Source organism: Aquarana catesbeiana, linkage group LG03, assembly GCF_042186555.1.
Source record: "Aquarana catesbeiana isolate 2022-GZ linkage group LG03, ASM4218655v1, whole genome shotgun sequence".
In the NCBI taxonomy this organism is placed as follows: domain Eukaryota; kingdom Metazoa; phylum Chordata; class Amphibia; order Anura; family Ranidae; genus Aquarana; species Aquarana catesbeiana.
In genome coordinates, this window is record NC_133326.1 from 145,442,196 (window position 1) to 145,460,822 (window position 18,627).

An 18,627-nucleotide genomic window follows, 5' to 3' on the forward strand; every position below is an offset into this window, starting at 1 on the left:
TGCAAATTAGTTATTCATTCATATCCTATGGGTACAAATACTGCATAGCTCCCAACTGTCCCTGGTTTCAAGGGACTGCCCCTGATTTGGAACAAAGTCCCTCTGTCTCCCTTTCCTTCTTATTTGTGCCCTCATTTTGGTCTGATCTGTATAGTTGTATATAAAATGCACCTTGTATCTTTCAAAAAGTGTTTCCCAGTGTTAAACCTTTCATCCAGTTTCTAAATTGCTGTATTTGAAGATTTCAGTATAAACGAATAATAGTGGTAAAAAAAAAACACTTGTGGGTTTATCTAATATTTTTCTTTAATTCTCCTTTAAGGGGAAGTGGCAGGAGGTGTGTTCTATGCCTACATACTTTTCCTAATATGTTTCCTTTGTTCTAAACTCAAAAAGTTGGGAGGTACAAATGCTGGCATATAGGTGCACATACACTATTTAACCATGACCTCTCTAACATCCATGTTCTTATATTGTCCTCTCCTCTATCTCGGTGCATTGTTCCCCCCTAGTATAGGAAAGTGATCTCATGTTTTTATTTTCTGATTTCAGCAATTCCTCATTGAAAACAATTTAGCTGATTTTCAGATCAACATCAGTTGTTTTAAAGCATTACATTATTTTTTAATCCACAAGCAAAAGAAAAAACCTTGACCATGAATGCTCCAGATATGTCAGTGGCGATATCTTGCATAAGTCGTGCCTCAGAATGTTCTCTCAAGAGCTTCCAGTAATCTTTTGCTCCACAACCTAAAACAACTGCACTTAGCAATTTTTCCTTTTAATAATACATTCAAATCTGAAAAAGATGACAACATAAATGCTTCATCTAAGAAATCTTTTAACATAAAATGTTACATTGCCGATTCCAGTTTTTACCTTTTGGCATTAAAAGTGTTTCATATGCAGATCATCAGGTGCTCTGGGACTACAGCCCAGTGTTCAATGGTGCAAAACAGCAATGCCGTTTCTTGTTATTGTATGCAGTGACTGATAGTATAAAAGGACCTGTCAGTCTCTTTGTGGAAGTGCAGTAAGCATCAGGGTAGAGGTTAGAACAAGTGCGGAATGTGGGTTAGGTGCTGTTTCCACAACTGATTAGATTCTGTCACTTGACTGGTGCAAATTAAAATTACATTACTTATTTGGTTCCTAAAATAAATACCAACATTTTTTCCTTACTTTCAGCAAAATAAAAATGCTGCATTTTGTCTAGATAACACGCACCTTGTAAAATTACTATGAAATGAAATTGTTTTTTAACCTTCATATTACTTCATGATATTTTATGTACATTCTGTTTTCTTGCATTGTATTATTAGACAGGGGGTACTTACCTTCTGTATCAAGGTGCAGAGGTTGTACACGACTTACTGGGACTTCATTAGAAGGGTCAAGGAAGCGTTCAGCAAACTGTTTGCCAAGAAACCTAGAGAAATCATATAATTAAAAAAAGAGGTATATATTAGTCCATTCCACAGATTATTTAGATTTAAGTTTTACTTTAAAAAAAAAAAAAAACTACTTGGCTCTCAAATTATGATCAATCAATTGTTCTTTACCCAGGTAGTTTCTCCACAGCTGCTCATGGCACAGGACCCCTGTAGTGCAGGGGTCTCCAAACTGTGACCCCGATGTGGCCCTTTCCTTGCCTTTATCCAGCTCTTTGGGCACTATTCCTTCCACAGATACAAGGCACTAGTCCTTCCATTGACACAAAAGATAGAGCACTATTCCTACCACTGACACCAACAATGGGGTACTTTTTCTTTCATTAACATCAGAGAAGGGGAACTAATGCTCCAACTGACATCAATGACGGGGCGCTATTTCTCACACTGTCATCTTTGATGTAATTTATTTACTCCCATTGATCACCAAGCCTATGCATTGTTTTCTCCCACCGATGCCAGGGCAATTTCTACTCACACTGGCCAAAATCCGGCCTCCCTAAAGTTTGAAGGGCAGTAAACTGGCCCTTTGTTTCAAAAGGTTGGAGACCCCCTGGTGTAGCGTGAAGGATGTTTTTAAGGGTAAAATAAAATTATAGCCAAGGATTAGACATCTACTTTCAGTTTTAGGGTTAAATTATAGGGAATTAGGGGTGAGATTAAAGTGGAATTCCATTTTCCCCCTAACTAGCCTTAAAACTGTCCTCAACCCCCCTGACCCCTCATAACACACATGCTAACTAACCTGTGTAATAAAGATGTATATACTTACCCACAAATTATAGCTTGCTTCCGTCGAGTGACCAGTACATTAGGCACAAGTATAGTAAGAGATGAGAGAGAAAGCAACAAAAACATATTCATTCAGTGGTATGAGCATGGGTTAGAACATGGCAAGGGTTTTTTCTTATTGCTTTCTGTGTCTTCATGTCCCAGTGACACCCACACCCCCTCATTTCTTGTACTGGTGTCACTGAAAGAAGAAGTGAGGTTAAATCTCATCACTGAGGCAGCAGTAACAACTTGGCAGAGGTTCTGACTTTTACACACTCTATTGAACAAACATGCTTAGAGTTGAGTTATAAAGTTGAGATTGTGACCAAACTATTTGCAGGGTTAGAAAAATTAGAACGTTTGTCACGTTTTTACTGTTTTGTGTCCCCATTGAGGAAATCTCTCCTCGCTTCCTGTCCCCAAGATACAAGAAAAAAGGAGAGAGGAGTTCCTACATCAAGGCAACTACAGTCACGATTTTCCCCCATGCTCCTTTTTAGATAACAACTGTAATATATTAGATTTACCCACACTTTGTATGTTGGTGACAGCAGTCAACATAACAGAAACCAGGACTCCATTTTCCCAAGGGAGACATACACAGCAATAGATTTAACTATTGCCTTCTCCAAAACTAGAAAAATAAGTTCTAGCTGAGTTCCACTCTAACAGGACTTACTAAGACCCTACATCTTACTAATGTTTATATAGGTCAACAGATGTTTATGGGCTCTGCTATCCTGCTGGTCCAGCCTGGTCAAGTAGGGGTTAATACGTTTTATACATCTAGGCTGCTTTTACGCTCAATCTAGCCTTTACCATATAACTGCAGTATAATAACATTGTACAACATTGATATGTAAATGAAATAACCTGCTCTTACTTGTGCAGTAGTAAAATATGTGGCTCCAGCTCGGTCTTCTTTTCCGTCGCCTCATTTTGCATCATTGGGATTGTATCTTCCATATCTTGAATTGGTTGGATGTCCAATTTCTGTGCTCTTTCAGTTCCACTATGATCTACTTGTGACATCTCTTTCTAAACCATCACAAAGGGTGTCAACCAATAGGCAGATCTTTATTAGAAATTATATCTGTAATAAATATAAAGAATAAAATGACAAGAAACATTGTTTTACTACACCCTGAAACAAAATGGGAGTACTGTAGAGCAGTGTTAATTTTGTCGACTAAAACCGACTAAAACATTTTAGTCGACTAACTTAATACCATTTTAGTCTACTAAAACAATGTTCCTATCGAAAAATCCGTTCGTCTGTATGCTAGTCCAACGGACGAAAACCGACGCTAGGGCAACTATTGGCTACTGGCTATGAACTTCCTTATTTTAGTACGTTTGTATGTCATCACGTACGAATTCGTCGGACTTTGGTGTGATCATGTGTAGGCAAGTCCGTTCGTTCGAAAGTCCGTCGGAAGTCCATCAAAAGTCCGTTGAAAGTCCATCGGAAAGACTGTCGCACCTTTGTTGCCGAAAAGTGCGCCCGTGTGTACAGGGCATAAAACAATTGCAGAAGACTAAAATGGGACTAAAACGAAAATTCCATTTTATTCCTAAGACTAAAACTAAATCGAAATTTGCTGCCAAAATTAACACTGGTGTGGATGGGAGAATCTATGGCCATATGTATATAACCAGCTTAACTGTGCATGTGTGTTTTGTCATCAAATAATCATGTGTTGCGCAAGTTTTGATATATATGATATCATTTCTAGAATTTGGTGCCTGTAAAATCTCTGTATTATGATTTGTAAAAAAATAAATAAATAAATAAAGTGGCTGTATTCATTATAGTCCAGAGAACATTCTAAGATTCTCTGAGCATCTTTCTTTTTTATTTTATTTTTTTTTTTATAGTTCTTGGATAGTTTGACTTATATATAGAGGGCTGCAATTCCAATCAATGTAATACATAGCACAATCGTAACTACCGTTACATCTGTGGATTGGCCAGCTAAGATATGTAGAGGTCACAGATATTGTATTGTGCCTAATGGAAATGCCTCTACCTCTGCCTTCTTCTAGCTGTGGTTGACATGGGTAGTTTACTTATATTACCTAAACAGGGCTTGGCACACAATTAGCATTATGCATTAAGTGGTGATGAAGCCTTTTCCACTGGCTAATATATATTGGCAAAAAGAGGGAGCTAAATGGGAAAAAGGTTAAAGCTTCTTGGGAACCGGAAAAACACTAAAACGCCCTCCAATATTCCATATGTGCTAGTATTAACGACATAAAGAATGGAGGAGTTGTACAGCATTATTTACATGCAGAAGTATCATAAAGTGCTTTATTTATGTGTCTGAATGCAGAATATACTGGAAGTCAGGGTTGTAAGACTTTCATGCGTTATTGTTGTGCAGCCTCCTTGAGAGATTACAGAGAGCAGGAAATACAGTAAGCAATGTTTACATAGACTGCGTAATTAACAAGCTGATCTGCTATTTACAGCAGTGTTGCCACGGGGTTCTTTCCATAACAGCGCTCTTTTTTACAGGCTAAGGATAAAAAACTAATTACTTCATATGATATCAGATCTAGCAGTGTAATCCCCACCATCGAAAAACAGCAGCCTCATTGGCATCACACGCACATTTGTGAGAATGCCTGCCTTCACTGCGAAAGCTTGATCTCCAAAGGAAACTATAGTCAATTTGGGTCAGTTGAGGAGTCAGCACTCAGACACATTCAAGGAAATTCAAAAAAGTCCCAATTACACTTTTCTGGTGGTAGTTTTTTTAAGAATTACCTGCCTCTAATTCAGGCAAGCATTTGCACCAGTGTCAGTAACATTACCAACACATGTGGCAAATTTACCACCACTTTAAGAATCCGTCAATATGGCAGTGACAGATTCTTAAAGCGTAACTCCACTTTTGTTGAGAAAAAAAACATTCCCCCCTGGGTGATCTAGGTACATTGCAAGGATTATAACAACCTTTGTTGCAGATTCCTACCTTTTGTTATTCTGTAGAAATCCATGTGTGTTTGTCTGTGCCTCTGGGCTGAGTGGGTCTAATGGGAGTGGTTTCATAATTATTGGTCAGCTGTGGCAGCTGCAGAGCACTAATTAGGAAAGATGCAGGGCCTGCATCCCTTTAGATGTGTTCCTATTGGGATTATCTCACCAAAAATTACATTTTGTTGCAGGGGATGCCTGAAATCTGACTTGTATCTTAGGCAGACTTCTGGGAAAATTGGTGAGCAAATCACACAAGCAGGAAATTATGTTTCTGGGGAGTGGTCAGTAGTGGTCACTACAGAACAACTCCATGTAGCCATATTGCTTTACATTTATAGAAAATTACAGCGGCTGCAGATTGAAAAAAAAGGTCATTTTTAATAACATTCAATTACAATATGACTTGTATCGCAATTGATATTATTTTTCTTTATTTGCTATTTTTTCCGCCACAAAAGTGGAGTTACCCTTTAAAGAATTACTGCCAGTTCTTAGATTAGAACTTAGAACTGGCAGTAATTAAGACCAGCTCTGAACAGGGGCACTGCAGTACTCAGAGTGTTCATGTCTGTGCTGAGAAGGTGTCAAGAATATGACAGTGTCTCCCACAGTGCTCTATTCCTGGCCCCATTTAGGTGTCAGCTGGGAGATTCCCTGGCCAAAAGATACATTTAAACAGAGGGGCTTGAGATATAGATTATGTCATTATCCAAATATAGAAATGCCCATATTTGGAAAATCACTTGTTATTGGGTGGGTGGAGCCTGATGGGAACCTAAAGACCCATCAGCTCCGCCTTGCTGTTGATTACACGGTAGTGGGCAGATCAATAGCTGGTATTCATTCCAATAGCTTTGTGACAGGTACATGAATTGGGCACAAGCACCAACACTTCCGATGCTCCATCTAATGGAGTGTCTCTGACATACATTATGAATTCCTTGGATTAACTTGTGTGTTTAAATTTTAGCAGAAGCTATTGAGCTCTGTAAACAAGAGCCTTTTTTTGGATATGAAAATATACATCCATTTGCAATATCTGAGATATATATATATATATATATATATATATATATATATATATATATATATATATATATATATGATATATAAATGAATATATATATATATATATATATAATCATTGTATTTTTTAATCCTTGCTTTGCTATAATAACGAAATTAACCGATTGCCAACCAGTGCACGACGATATACATCGGCACAATGGCACAGCTCCCAATGGGCGTACAGGTACCTCCCTTTTAAGATGTGGCATTAAGATGCTCGCCCGCCACGTACTCCATGACCATGCCCGTGGGTCCCGCAGACTCAATGTACGTCGGTGTCCCACGATCCTGTCATGGAGCGGCAGAGCGGGGAGATGCCTATGTAAACAATGCATTCCTGTTCTGCCTAGTGACATGACAGAGATGTACTGCTCCCTGTCATCAGGGGCAGTGATTGCTGTCATGTCCTAGGTAGCCCATCCCCCCCACAGTTAGAATCACTCCATAGGACACACCTAACCCCTTGATCGCCCCCTAGTGTTTAACCCCTTCCCCGCCAGTTTCATTTATACAGTAATCAGTGCATTTTTATAGCACTGATGGCTGTATAAATGACAATGGTCCCAAAATAGTGTCAAAAGTGTCCGATGTGTCCGCCATAATGTCGCAGTCACGATAAAAATCGCAGATCGCCGCCATTACTAATAAAAAAGATAATAATAAAAATGCCATAAATCTATCCCCTACCAAAAATATGTAGAAGAATACATATCGGCCTAAACTGAGCAAGAATTTTTTTTTTTATATATTTTTTGGGGATATTTATTATAGAAAAATGTAAAACATATTGCTTTTGTTTCAAAATTGTCACTCTTCTTTTGTTTATAGCTCAAAAAATAAAAACGGCAGAGGTGATCAAATACCACCAAAAGAAAGCTCTATTTGTGGGAAAAAAAGGACGTCAATTTTGTTTGGGTGCAACGTTGCATGACCGCGCAATTGTCAGTTAAAGCGACGCAGTGCTGTATAGCAAAAAGTGCTCTGGTCAGGAAGGGGGTAAATTCTTCTGGGGCTGAAGTGATTAAAAGAGAAATCACTATATGCCCCTTTAAAATCTATTTAGTTCAAAAGCTCCTGAATTAAAAATGTTCTAACAGTGAATCACTTAGATGAGATGTACTGGTCTCTGCATTAGTCCAAAGCCTATCGAGTCAAGGTGACTTTAAAGCAGAGTTCCACCCAAAAGTGGAACTTCCGCTCATTTTTCTCCTCTCCCCCTCCAGTGCCACAATTAGCACCTTTCAGGGGGGGGACAGGATACCTGTCTTTTGACAGGTATCCTGTTCCCACTTCTGGGAGTACGCACCGTAGCCGTGGGGCTCCCTCCTCCTCCCTCCTCCTCCCCCTGTCACTGGGCCAGTAGGAGAGAGGAGCGGCCTCGCAATGCGCAGTAGGGTTCCCGGCGTGAAGCCTTAAGGCTACACTGCCGAGTTCCCTTACCTGCAATGGCCGCGGCAGCAACTGACAGCTGATGGAAACATCAGCAGTGGTGCAGACATCGCTGGAACTCCAGGACAGGTAAGTGTTCTATTTTTAAAAGGCAGCAGCTTTTACTAATAGAATAATATGTGTAGCTGCTGGCTTTTAATTTTTTTTTTTTGGGCGGACCTCCGCTTTGAAGCCACAGTACAAAAAATAAAATCACAAAAGTGATCATTAGTTTTTTGGGTCAAATCAAAGGAAATATTTTAAACCAGCCAGTAACTAGGTTACTGTAGATGTTTTCATGGAAAATGCCCTAATTTGTGTAGATATTCTAAACCGGCAGGTGTGCTAGATGCACCTAAAATAAAGATTTTATAACAAGGAACTTGCTTAATTGACTATAGAAAATATTGTCTGAACTATTTTAAAGTAAACTCATTGCAGGGGTCACGCCAAACAACAAAGCAGCTTGATAGTATAAATCATCTAGAGACACACCTTACCTTTTAAATATCTAGCCAGTGTGTGGCTAAGACGCAGAAGCCCCCCAAAGTATCAGAACTTCCAAGTATAGGCCAAACAACTTACCTCCTTTTAGAAAACAAAACATTTTTCATTGCCCCTTGGGGGATACAACAGAGAGTTTGGACAGCTGCTAGGCACACTGAAAGTACATCATGGCACCAGAGGATATTTACTATCCAGCTTCACAGTCACCTAAATATCAGTTTGCTTTTCACCAATATTGTTACTGATAAAATAATATTTTTATTTAATGTTTTTGGAGCATACAGTTGGGAAAACTAAAGTAAAATGCAAAAATCTGGAAATAAATTTTATGTCTTATATGTGTGAATGTCAGAATAAATTAAATGGATGTAAAGGGGTTGATTTCTTAAAAGTTGTGAATGTGGCTTCAGCGTCAATTTCTTAATTAGGTAAAATCATACAATCTTTTAGTGAATCAACCCTTTAAATAAAGATTATAACTAGCACTTTCACAGATTTTATTATTACAAATTCCTAAATAAGTAAAGACTACAAATATAAAAAAATATATATATGTTTGGGAAGCCACTCTTTGCCATGATATGTTTACTGTAGGTTTTATAGATATTTAATCTGGCGCTTTCTTTAATGCCTAAATGCTAAATGCTGTAAAATTAGTCTGAACGCACAATCTTAATGACATCCCCCCACCATGTACATTACTTCTTTTCAATTTATACTTTTTAATGTTATAGTAATAAGTGAAAAAACGTACTTACAGTATTGATGAGCTTCTTCTTGTGAGCTTACTGTTGCACAATAACATTTCACACGTTCCCTGTGCATGAGTGGTGTTATAAAATGCAAGCTCTTGAGCTGGTGGTGATAAATATGTGCTGGTGCCTCGCCAGTGTTTGCACAGTGCTATACATACTTAACAAAGGTATTTTGTCCTGTGGGGCTGATTTACCTAGGCTGTGGTTTTTAGAGCTTTAGAGTCTATGAAAACCCTTGAATACTTCCACATGGCAACTTCATAGAACGGGCTTCCAAAAACCACCCTCCACTTTTCATAGGTACATGTTCTGTCACTTTCTTTTCTTTCTCCAATAAAAGAATTGTTACAGTGTTTATGTTGTATTGTTTTGGTGTTTGCATTTCACTTTCCCTGTAAGCTAAGGCTGGGGACACAAGCTATCCAATGATATCATCTTACAATGTAAGCTAATTACATAGGTCATGTAACAGTTTAACATCTTAGTGACTAAAGATCTTTAATTTAATGCTAAGGGCAGGACAAAAGAAATACCCTTTCGCCCAAGTGTGCCATATCAATCCAGTAAGTTCACTGCCCATATATGTAAATGTGTATACCTGTGTCTGCTCAACACTAATGCCCCGTACACACGGTCGGATTTTTGGATGGACAATGTCCGATCGGAGCGCGTTGTCTGAAATTCCGACCGTGTGTGGGCTCCATCGGACATTTTCCATCGGATTTTCCGACACACAAAGTTGGACAGCAGGAGATAAAATTTTCCGACAACAAAATCCGATCGCGTCAATTCCGACCGTGTGTGGCCTGTTCCGACGCACAAAGTGCCACGCATGCTCAGAAGAAATTCCAACACGGGACAGCTTGGTCTGGTAAACTTAGCGTTCGCAATGGATACAGCACTTTCGTCACGCTGCAATGTTAAAAATGGTTTAATACAGCGCACTCTCTTCTTCTTTATAATGTGACAAGAATTAAGTAGTTTTGATGCTCATATTCACACACACTTTTCACAAACTTATTTCGTTACTATTTATCGGGATTCCCTCAATATATTTTGATTTCTCACATCTGACAACATATTTTTTTTATTTTTTTTGGACTTTAATGTAGATTCTTTTTTTGTTTTTCTCTTTTTTAATTTTGTTTTTTGGTGATTTGGATTAGTACTCCCGAAAATGTTTGTGTGTTTTTTGTGGCAAGTTCCCACAACACCACTAATATGTTGTTCTATTTAATCTGTAGGAGATTGTTTGGTGTTGTTGTCCCTTGTTAATTTCACATTGTACTTTAGAAATGTACCTGAATCGTCACCAACAAACTGTCCTTTTTGGATGAAAACACACACAGGAGAGTAGAATTTACCTAAAAAAATTTTATTAAGGGGTCACATCTATAAACAAAGAGGGAGGCAACGCTGGAGAAACTGCAGAAGTGGGCGAAGCCTTGGACCCCCAGGGCAGACATCAATTATTTAAAAGCAAAATTGGTGGCCTGAGGAGTCCTTATCTAAGGGAGGGCAGTGTGGTCCAGAAAATCCAGAGATCCGGAAAGCAGCAGATGACATCTGTGTCCCCAGGCTGTGGTCATACGAGAGACTGCAGCTTTTGTCAGACCAGACTGAACCCAGGGCAATCACTTTTTGGTCTTCCTTCCACGCTTCCTTCCAGCCTTTGGCTGTGGTGGTGGAGTTGTGGCAGCAGGAGGAGGAGGAGGATCGTCGATCTCAATGACATCCGTCTTGTGTGTCAGTTCCCCACTCTCCCCCTTACGTAGGACTTTATAAATCAGGTCCTCAGAGATCTTGCGTTGGCCCTCCTGCATGCCCTGCAATTTGGTGGCAGCCATGCAGGCAAAGGCCTCTTCAGGACTGGGGAAGGCTCTGAGGGACGCCGAAGCCTCCTGGATCAGCCTGTACGCTGAATCCTGCACAGGACTGGGAGTCATCTTCCTGGCTCGTTTATGTGGCAGGCGGAGGGGAGGAACCTGAGACTCAGTCAGGCTGCGACTTGTCCCAGGCTTCTCTTGGCTGCCACTTAGCCCCGCCTCCTCCTGGCTGCCACTAATCCCCGCCTCCTCCTGGCTGCCACTAATCCCCGCCTCTTCCTGGCTGCCACATTCCACAGCCTCCTCCTGGCTGAGGTCTTCCTGTGTATGAAAAAGGGACATAGTTTTAGTATTGTTTTCATCAATCACACACAATTTTCACCTCCTGACTGCTGCAAATTGAATGTTAACAAATATAACAGACTATCCTTCTGAGCCCAACCTTTTTCATTCTTGTCCCAATTTTGGGTGCCCACTACTGTCTATTCATATGTAAAACACTTTTTTTAATCAGCAATTAATGATCAATAATAACATCTAGTAAACATCATTTATTTATTGCCCAGAAATCTGTAGAAGAATTCTATACCTGACTCCAGCTGGGCTCCTCCACTTCTTCCTGGCTGGAAGGCCCAGGTTGGACATCAGAAGCCTCAGCTGGTATGGAAGGAAGCGTGGAAGGAAGAGTAGAGAGTGATTCCCTGACTTCAGTGTGGTCTGACAGAAATCGCAGTCTCTCATAGTACCACAGCCCGGGGACATAAATGTCATCTGCTGCAGTTCCGGATCTCTGGGAATCTGTGATCTTCTTGTGCTCCCTAAGATAAGTGCTCCTCAGGCCACCAATTTTGGCTTTTAAATAAGGGATGGTTGCTGTGGGGACCACCGGCTTCACCAACTCCAGCAGTTTCTCCAGCGCTGCCTGCCTCTTCTGTTTGTGATTATAGTGGGGGTGTCTCACTTGCCACAGACAGGGCAGCTCCCTGTACTTGTCAATGAACAGGGGCAGGAAATTGTGGTCGTTGAACCCATCCATTTTCTCTGCAAGACACAACACAAGACAAACCCTAATGTCAGGCCAAACTCCCCTAATCTTGTTACAATATAGGCTTCCATTTCGAAGCAGTATAGTCCCAAGTTTAGATCCTACCTTCGTTAGCACGATCGGCGTCTCCGATGCTCCTTCCTCCGCTCACAGATCGTATGTAAGACGCGCGCGTTACGATTTATACACACTGCGCATGCGTATAACTCCGCCCGCCCCTGACGTTCTTTCTATTCTATTCCCCGCCCCTTTTCGTTCAGCGCAGTGGAGGAAGAGCACATGGCGGATAGACAGCAGGATCGTGCTAATTACAGCAACGAGGAGGAGGAGGAGGAGGAAAGGCCGGAGCCTGAAACGTCCCGATCCAGAAGGAGATTAAAGGACTCAAATATGTCCTTTGGGGAGATGTTGGAGATGGTGGACATCCTGAAGAAGGCCAACTATGATGGAAAGTATGGGCCTTACCCCAATGTCCGAAAGGCCAAGATCATGGCGAAAGTGGTCAGGAGTCTGCACCGGAAATTCGGGGTACGACGATCGAAAGATCAGCTCAGGAAGCGGTGGTCAGACCTGAAATTACGAGAACATGAGCAGTACAGAAAGATCCGGAGAGTGCTGCAAAAAAGTAAGTAGTTGTGCTGTGTTCCTATTTTTTTTGTGTTTATTACGTTCGTGCTGCTCCATGTGCTTTTAGGAACTGTTGTACAGTTTAAAATGGCAACTTTCATGTTCATGGGCACATTATTCGTTCGGATCACACATTTTTATTTCGGACGATAAAATACCATTGTTTAGGCCATATGCATTTGGCCACCATTTTTACGCCCTATACTTGTCTTCAAAGAATTGGGTTGTGTAGATGGGTTTGTTACTAGAATGAAATGCAAACTAGATTCTGTGTAAGGAGAGGACACTCAGCAGCTGTTTTCACATCTGGACACTGGAGCACTAGTGTGGGACCCCAGAACACCATTTTTATTAGGGGGGCCACACAGGTGCTCCAGTGTATACTATAGGGGGGGTCTCCATCTGTGAAGCTTGTACCAAACAGGTAAAGTATTGAAGCTTGACAAAGGACAATAAAAAAGCTACATCTTGGAACTCTGCTAAAATAGATCATTGTACCCCACTTCCAAGCAATGTTTCATCTTTATAGTTCTGCCATCAAATATCTGTGTGCTAATTATACCATTTTTGTTTTACATAGGGGAGAAAAGACTCGGAGGACACCCCTCATCCGAGGAGACCAGAGCCCCCCCCCCCCTCTGGAAGAAGGGGAAATCCACCCAACACAAGATGAGCAGGAGGAAGAAGACGTGGTGGAACTAGTCACCACAACAGGTGAGTGTCTGCAACCACAGGCTCAGATAAGAGATGGATGGCGGCATTTTTTTTAGACCTAATTTATTTTGGGTTTCCTCTCTTTTTAGGTGATCGTGAGGTTGTGAATGAAGATCCTTTCACATCAGAAAGTGCCCAGATCCTGATCGGGGAGATCATGGGGTGTAATTTACAATTGGAAAACATCAAGCAAAACATCAATGATGTTATTCCAAAATATAAAAACATCATTGATGTTTTGGGGCGAGTTTAAAACCCCTCCAAATCACTTTCTTCTTTTGTCTGCTACAATGTGCGAAATGTTTTTGTAATTTTTCCCAAAGCCAAATTTGGAGGATGCACACAGTGTGTCAACATGTGCTATCTGCCATCACAGGAGATCAATGGACGCGTTTTGGGGGTGCAACCCCTTCCTCAATAATAAAGTAGCGGTGAGGAAGGGCTTTCTCCCCCAAAACACGTCCCTTGATCCCCCCTGATGGCAGATAGCACATGTTGACATTGTGAAATTTGTGTGCATCTTCCAAATTTGGCTTTTCCAGGGGTGATTTCCCCCCATCTGAACGCAATATCAAACACAGTTCCTAAATACTCATGTCTGATATTGCCTTCCAGTTCTACCAAATGTGAACTTTGTAAGATCAAGATTTGTGTCTTTCTTGTGGGTTTTACACAGGCCTGTTTTCTATAAAATGGACATTTTGATTTTGGATAATGACACCACAAAAATTGTTATACAACAAACATGTTGGTTTGTCAGAAAAACCTTTGGTAAATGCACATGTGATTGTGCAGGTATTAAAAAGATTGCTCATCAAGAATGTGTGGATTATTGTCTCAACGCTACAACACTTTTGGGGTGATGTAATTGTTGTTTTATGAGAAAATGGGGGTTATTTCCTAAGGGCAAATCCTCTTTGCACTACAAGTGCAGTTTCAGTGCAGTTGCAAGTGCACTTGTAGTGAAAAGTGTCTTTGCATTTAGTAAATAACAGCCAACAGTGCTTTGTATAAGGTTACACAATCACGACATTTTCTGCACTCCACACATTTCTGTCAGGGTCAGCTCAAACAAACACAAGCAGTAAATGTCCACAAAGAAGAGCCTGGGGGGAGATGCCTGTCGAGAACTTGAGGTCCTGCAGGCTTCTCCCTGTGGCCAAATACCGCAGGGTAGCGATGAGCCTCTGCTCCGGAGTGATGGCTTGCCTCATGCAGGTATCCTGCCTGCTGATATAGGGGGTCAGCGAAGCCAACAAACGGTGAAATACGGGGTCCGTCATCCTGAGAAAGTTCCTGAAATCATCAGGATTATTCTAACGGATCTCACGGAGCAAAGGCATGTGACAGAACTGGTCACGCTGAAGCAACCAATTCTTGGTCCATGAACTCCTCCCCACCCTGTTCATGGACTGGACTTGTATCAAGGTCAGGACCCCAACACCAAGCCCCCGCACAGCACGAACTCTACGAGGAGTACGCATACGAAACATGGCTAGAAAACGGTCGGCTGCTCAGAACGAAGTAACAGAACGCACTGAAGAACAGCAAGGCCTGTGAAGAGCGACCTGAAAACCAGTAACGAACGAACAAGAATACAATAACTACCTAAAGTCACGCGGAACTTGCTTGCACGCACTGAAGAGCAGATACAAACCCACAAGCACAAACTGAACGGCAGAAAACGATCTGAAAGCCACGAGTCTGAAAAAGCGCGAATCGTCTCTCACCAAACTTTTACTAACACGAGATTAGCAAAAGGAGCCCAAAGGGTGCCGCGCTTGGTTCTGAACCGGCCTTTTCTAGTCTCGTCGTACGTGGTGTACGTGACCGCGTGGTTGTCGATCGGAAATTCCGACAACTTTGTGCGACCGTGTGTAGGCAAAACAAGTTTGAGCCAACATCCGTCGGAAAAAATCCTAGGATTTTGTTGTCGGAATGTCCGAACAAAGTCCGACCGTGTGTACGCCCTATTAGACCTTTTCCTGCCTTCCAGGTCCTCTACTGCCTTGGTGAAGTTCCGCCATGGTAGTGGGCTCTGATGCCCCTGTGCCCGCTCCCAGGTTATGCTAGTATAGGTTTTATGATCCACCACAGTAATGTGAGTTGTATGTATAGATATACTAACAATTTTGAAAACGTTATGTACATGTGATACTGCTATGTGTATAGTTTGGAGGCGTCAAAGCTTTTTTTCTTAAATCCTATTTTATTGTTGAATAATACATTTACCATGTTTTATATTAGTGTGTGGTCTCCCATATTAAGCCTATAGAGTCATTTTCTGTGCGGTATCTGACTGTTGTCAGACCGTACTTTTTTGTACACCCCCATTAAAACCCATTATACCATAACAACATACTTAAACAAGTGGAACCTCACTTTTAAGTGAAAGATCTGCTTATACTCCCCCCCCCCCCCACCATTATTGAAACTTTTTTTCCTAGGAGCAGGTACCTTTTTCTGACAGGTACTCACTACCATTTCCACAGTTCTCACCTAGGAGAGAATTGGGGAAATTCAGACCTCGTTACATGTCCCAGGAGGCAGCGTGTCTCATGCATGAGCAGTGGGGAAACATCAGGATTTCACTGCCGGCTTCCCACAGTCAAAATAGTGCCGGGGATCAAGAAGACTGACAGTCTTTAATTTTTTTAATAAATAGTAGTTCCTCTTTAACCACTTCCTGCCCAATTGTGAAAGGACGGCTGGGTGGGACATTCTTCGCTCCAGGTGGACGCCATATGATGTCCTCCCAGAACACGCCATGCTATGGTACGATCTGTCATGGGCTGTGCCCACCGATGACTGATCAGTGGTATCATGTGATCACTGTGAGATCGTTTTTACAGGAGCAGTGATTTCTATGATGCTTAACCATTTCCCTACCCGGCCATAGTAAAATGACGTCCACAGATGGGATCTCCCATCCTGGGTGGACGTCATACGACGGCCTGGGCTTCCCAGCCGTCTAAGGGGCATGCGTGCGCGCCGGCCGCGTTGCTCGGGACTCGGTGCGTGTGCCCGCCGGCCACGATGTCCGCCGGGCCCCCGCGATTGCCCGTTAACCGGGCCGGACCGTGGATCTGTGTGTGTAAACACACAGTTCCACGTCCTGTCAGTTGAGAGGAGACCGATCTGTGTTCCCAGTACAGAGGAACACCGATCGGTCTCCCCCCTTGTGCGTCCCCTCCCCCTATCACTCCCCTAGGAAACATTTAACCCCTCGTCTCCTCCTAGTTGTTAACCCCTTCCCTGTCTGTCACATTTATACAGTAATCAATGCAATTTTATAGCATTGATCGCTGTATAAATGTTAATGGTCCCAAAAACTGTGTCAAAAGTGTCCGATGTGTCCGCCATAATGTCGCAGTCAGGAAAAAAAATCGCAATCGCCGTTATTACTAGTAAAAAAAAATAAAAAATAATTAAAAAAAAAAAAAAATTTAAAAATCTATCCCGTATTTTGTAGACGCTATAACTTTTGCGCAAACCAATCAATATACGCTTATTGCGATTTTTTTTACCAAAAATATGTAGAAGAATACGTATCGGCCGAAACTGAGGAAAAAATTTGTTTTTTTAAAAAAAAAATTGGGATATTTATTATAGCAAAAAGTAAAAAATATTGTGTTTTTTTCAAAATTGTCGCTCTTCTTTTGTTTATAGCGCAAAAAATAAAAACCGCAGAGGTGATCAAATACCACCAAAAGAAAGCTCTATTTGTGGGGAAAAAAGGACGTCAAATTTGTTTGGGTACAGCTTCACACGACCGCGCAATTGTCGTTTAAAGTGCGACAGTGCTGAAAACGAAAAATTGGCCTGGGAAGGAAGGGGGTGAAAATGCCCTGTATTGAACCGGTTAAAGTGCAACAATAAAAATAAAAAATACCTTTACCTCTGTGACTGCACTTTTGATGACTTTCCGTGGGGGACGGTGTGAGTTGCGGGTTCAGGAGGTGGTTGATGCTGGGTGGAAGTTGCTGCGGGGTAGGCAACTAGTTTGCAGTGTCTGATATATACTGTGCTCTCCTTACAATATATTTGCATACATTTGCTATATTTTTGTTTATTCACTGTTTTTTTGTTTCCATACATGTATAGTTCTCCTTGATATTCGTGTTTTCATTCGCACATCCCCTGAAGAAGCATTTCAGCGAAACATGTCGGGTTAATGTGCGATATTTTTGTTTCCAATGAACCTGCTTATTGTGACCACCATAACTGTATAACATTGCGAATATCTGTTTATGTGCTTTTAACCTTGAATTCATTAAAAGTTATAAAAAAATGTTTTCTCTGGATCCCTTGTACTTTTTTATTTCGATCCATTCACCTTTAAATATAGTGCCTGGGGGTCTCCTTAGTCTGCCTGTAAAGTGGCGCATCTGTACCGTGAATAGAACCTACTGCAGCAAAACTGACATTTCTAAAGACTTTTTTTTGCTGGCAATGGAAAAATGTTTTAAAAAAATGGCGTGGGGGTCTCCCCCCAATCCATACCAGGCCCTTTGGGTCTAGTATGAATTTTAAGGGGAACCCCATGCCAAAATAAAAAAAACAGTGTGGGGCCCCCCAAAATCTATGCTAGACCCTTAGCTGAGCATGGAGGCCGGCAGGCCAGGATAGGAGGGGGGTACAAGCGAGTGCCTGGCCTAAGTCACTAGAGTACCAAGACTTGCTGCTATACTTGGCTGGTGATGACATTAGTGCACAATTCATGTTTTAAAGTATATATTGTTTGTTTTGGATAGAGCATGGAAGAGTTAAAGTATAAGTAAACCCCCCTATCGTTTTCAGCCAAGGAAGCTGCCATCTTTGCCTCTGTTTAATCTAAAACTGCCATGATGCTGCACATATGATCAGTTATGACACCAGCCATTGGATAGTTTGACAGTTTGGTTGAGAGCACAACCAATAGGAGTGTTACATTTCCGGCACATGCCGGAAATGAAACTGTTTTATGCAGTGGCATTGCGTCCATAAGGGTGCACGGGCACCACCCCCTCTCTCCAGCCACCCCTCTATCACCAATAGATAGACTCATGCATTGCATGAATCTATCCATGGCTGCCGCTGCCACCCCCTATTCAGGCACCCGGCCCCTTTTCGGGCGCCTGAATTACAGCAGTGTGGGGGGGGGGGGGGTTTGAAGCACCCGATTAGAGCCATAGGCTCTAATAGGCGTCAAAAAAGGTAAACAGGTAAACAAAAAAAGGCGTAAAAAAGGGTAAACAGCGAGCGCCATGCTTGGCGCTCGCAGTTCAACCAGCTGTGTTAGAAAAGCGAATGAATATTCGCTTTCCTAACACTGAACCGCCTCTCCGCCAATCAGGTGCTCGGGTCACCTGATTGGCTGAAAAGACAGGCACTGTGATTGGACACCTATCAGGTGTCCAATCATAGGAGAGGACGGGAGGAGAGGACGGGAGAAGAAGACATCGAG

The 18,627-nt window shown here is 41.7% G+C and overlaps 1 protein-coding gene across 3 annotated transcripts in view; it reads right to left on the reverse strand.

Moving 5' to 3' along the window:
- TSGA13 (testis specific 13) overlaps positions 1-9,363 on the reverse strand; it is a 25,774-nt gene extending 16,411 nt beyond the window's left edge. The window contains exons 1-4 of one of the 3 annotated variants that reach the window (XM_073619409.1): positions 8,973-9,363; positions 3,109-3,318; positions 1,338-1,429; positions 656-750 (exon numbers count right to left, since the gene is read on the reverse strand). In XM_073619409.1, the coding sequence (XP_073475510.1) occupies positions 656-750; positions 1,338-1,429; positions 3,109-3,257 (336 nt within the window). In that variant the 5' untranslated portion in view covers positions 3,258-3,318; positions 8,973-9,363. Of the gene's footprint in view, positions 1-649; positions 751-1,337; positions 1,430-3,108; positions 3,319-8,972 lie in introns of all 3 variants that reach the window. The other 2 variants (XM_073619408.1, XM_073619411.1) reach the window with 2 other exon arrangements.
- Between the last annotated feature and the right edge of the window lie 9,264 nt (positions 9,364-18,627).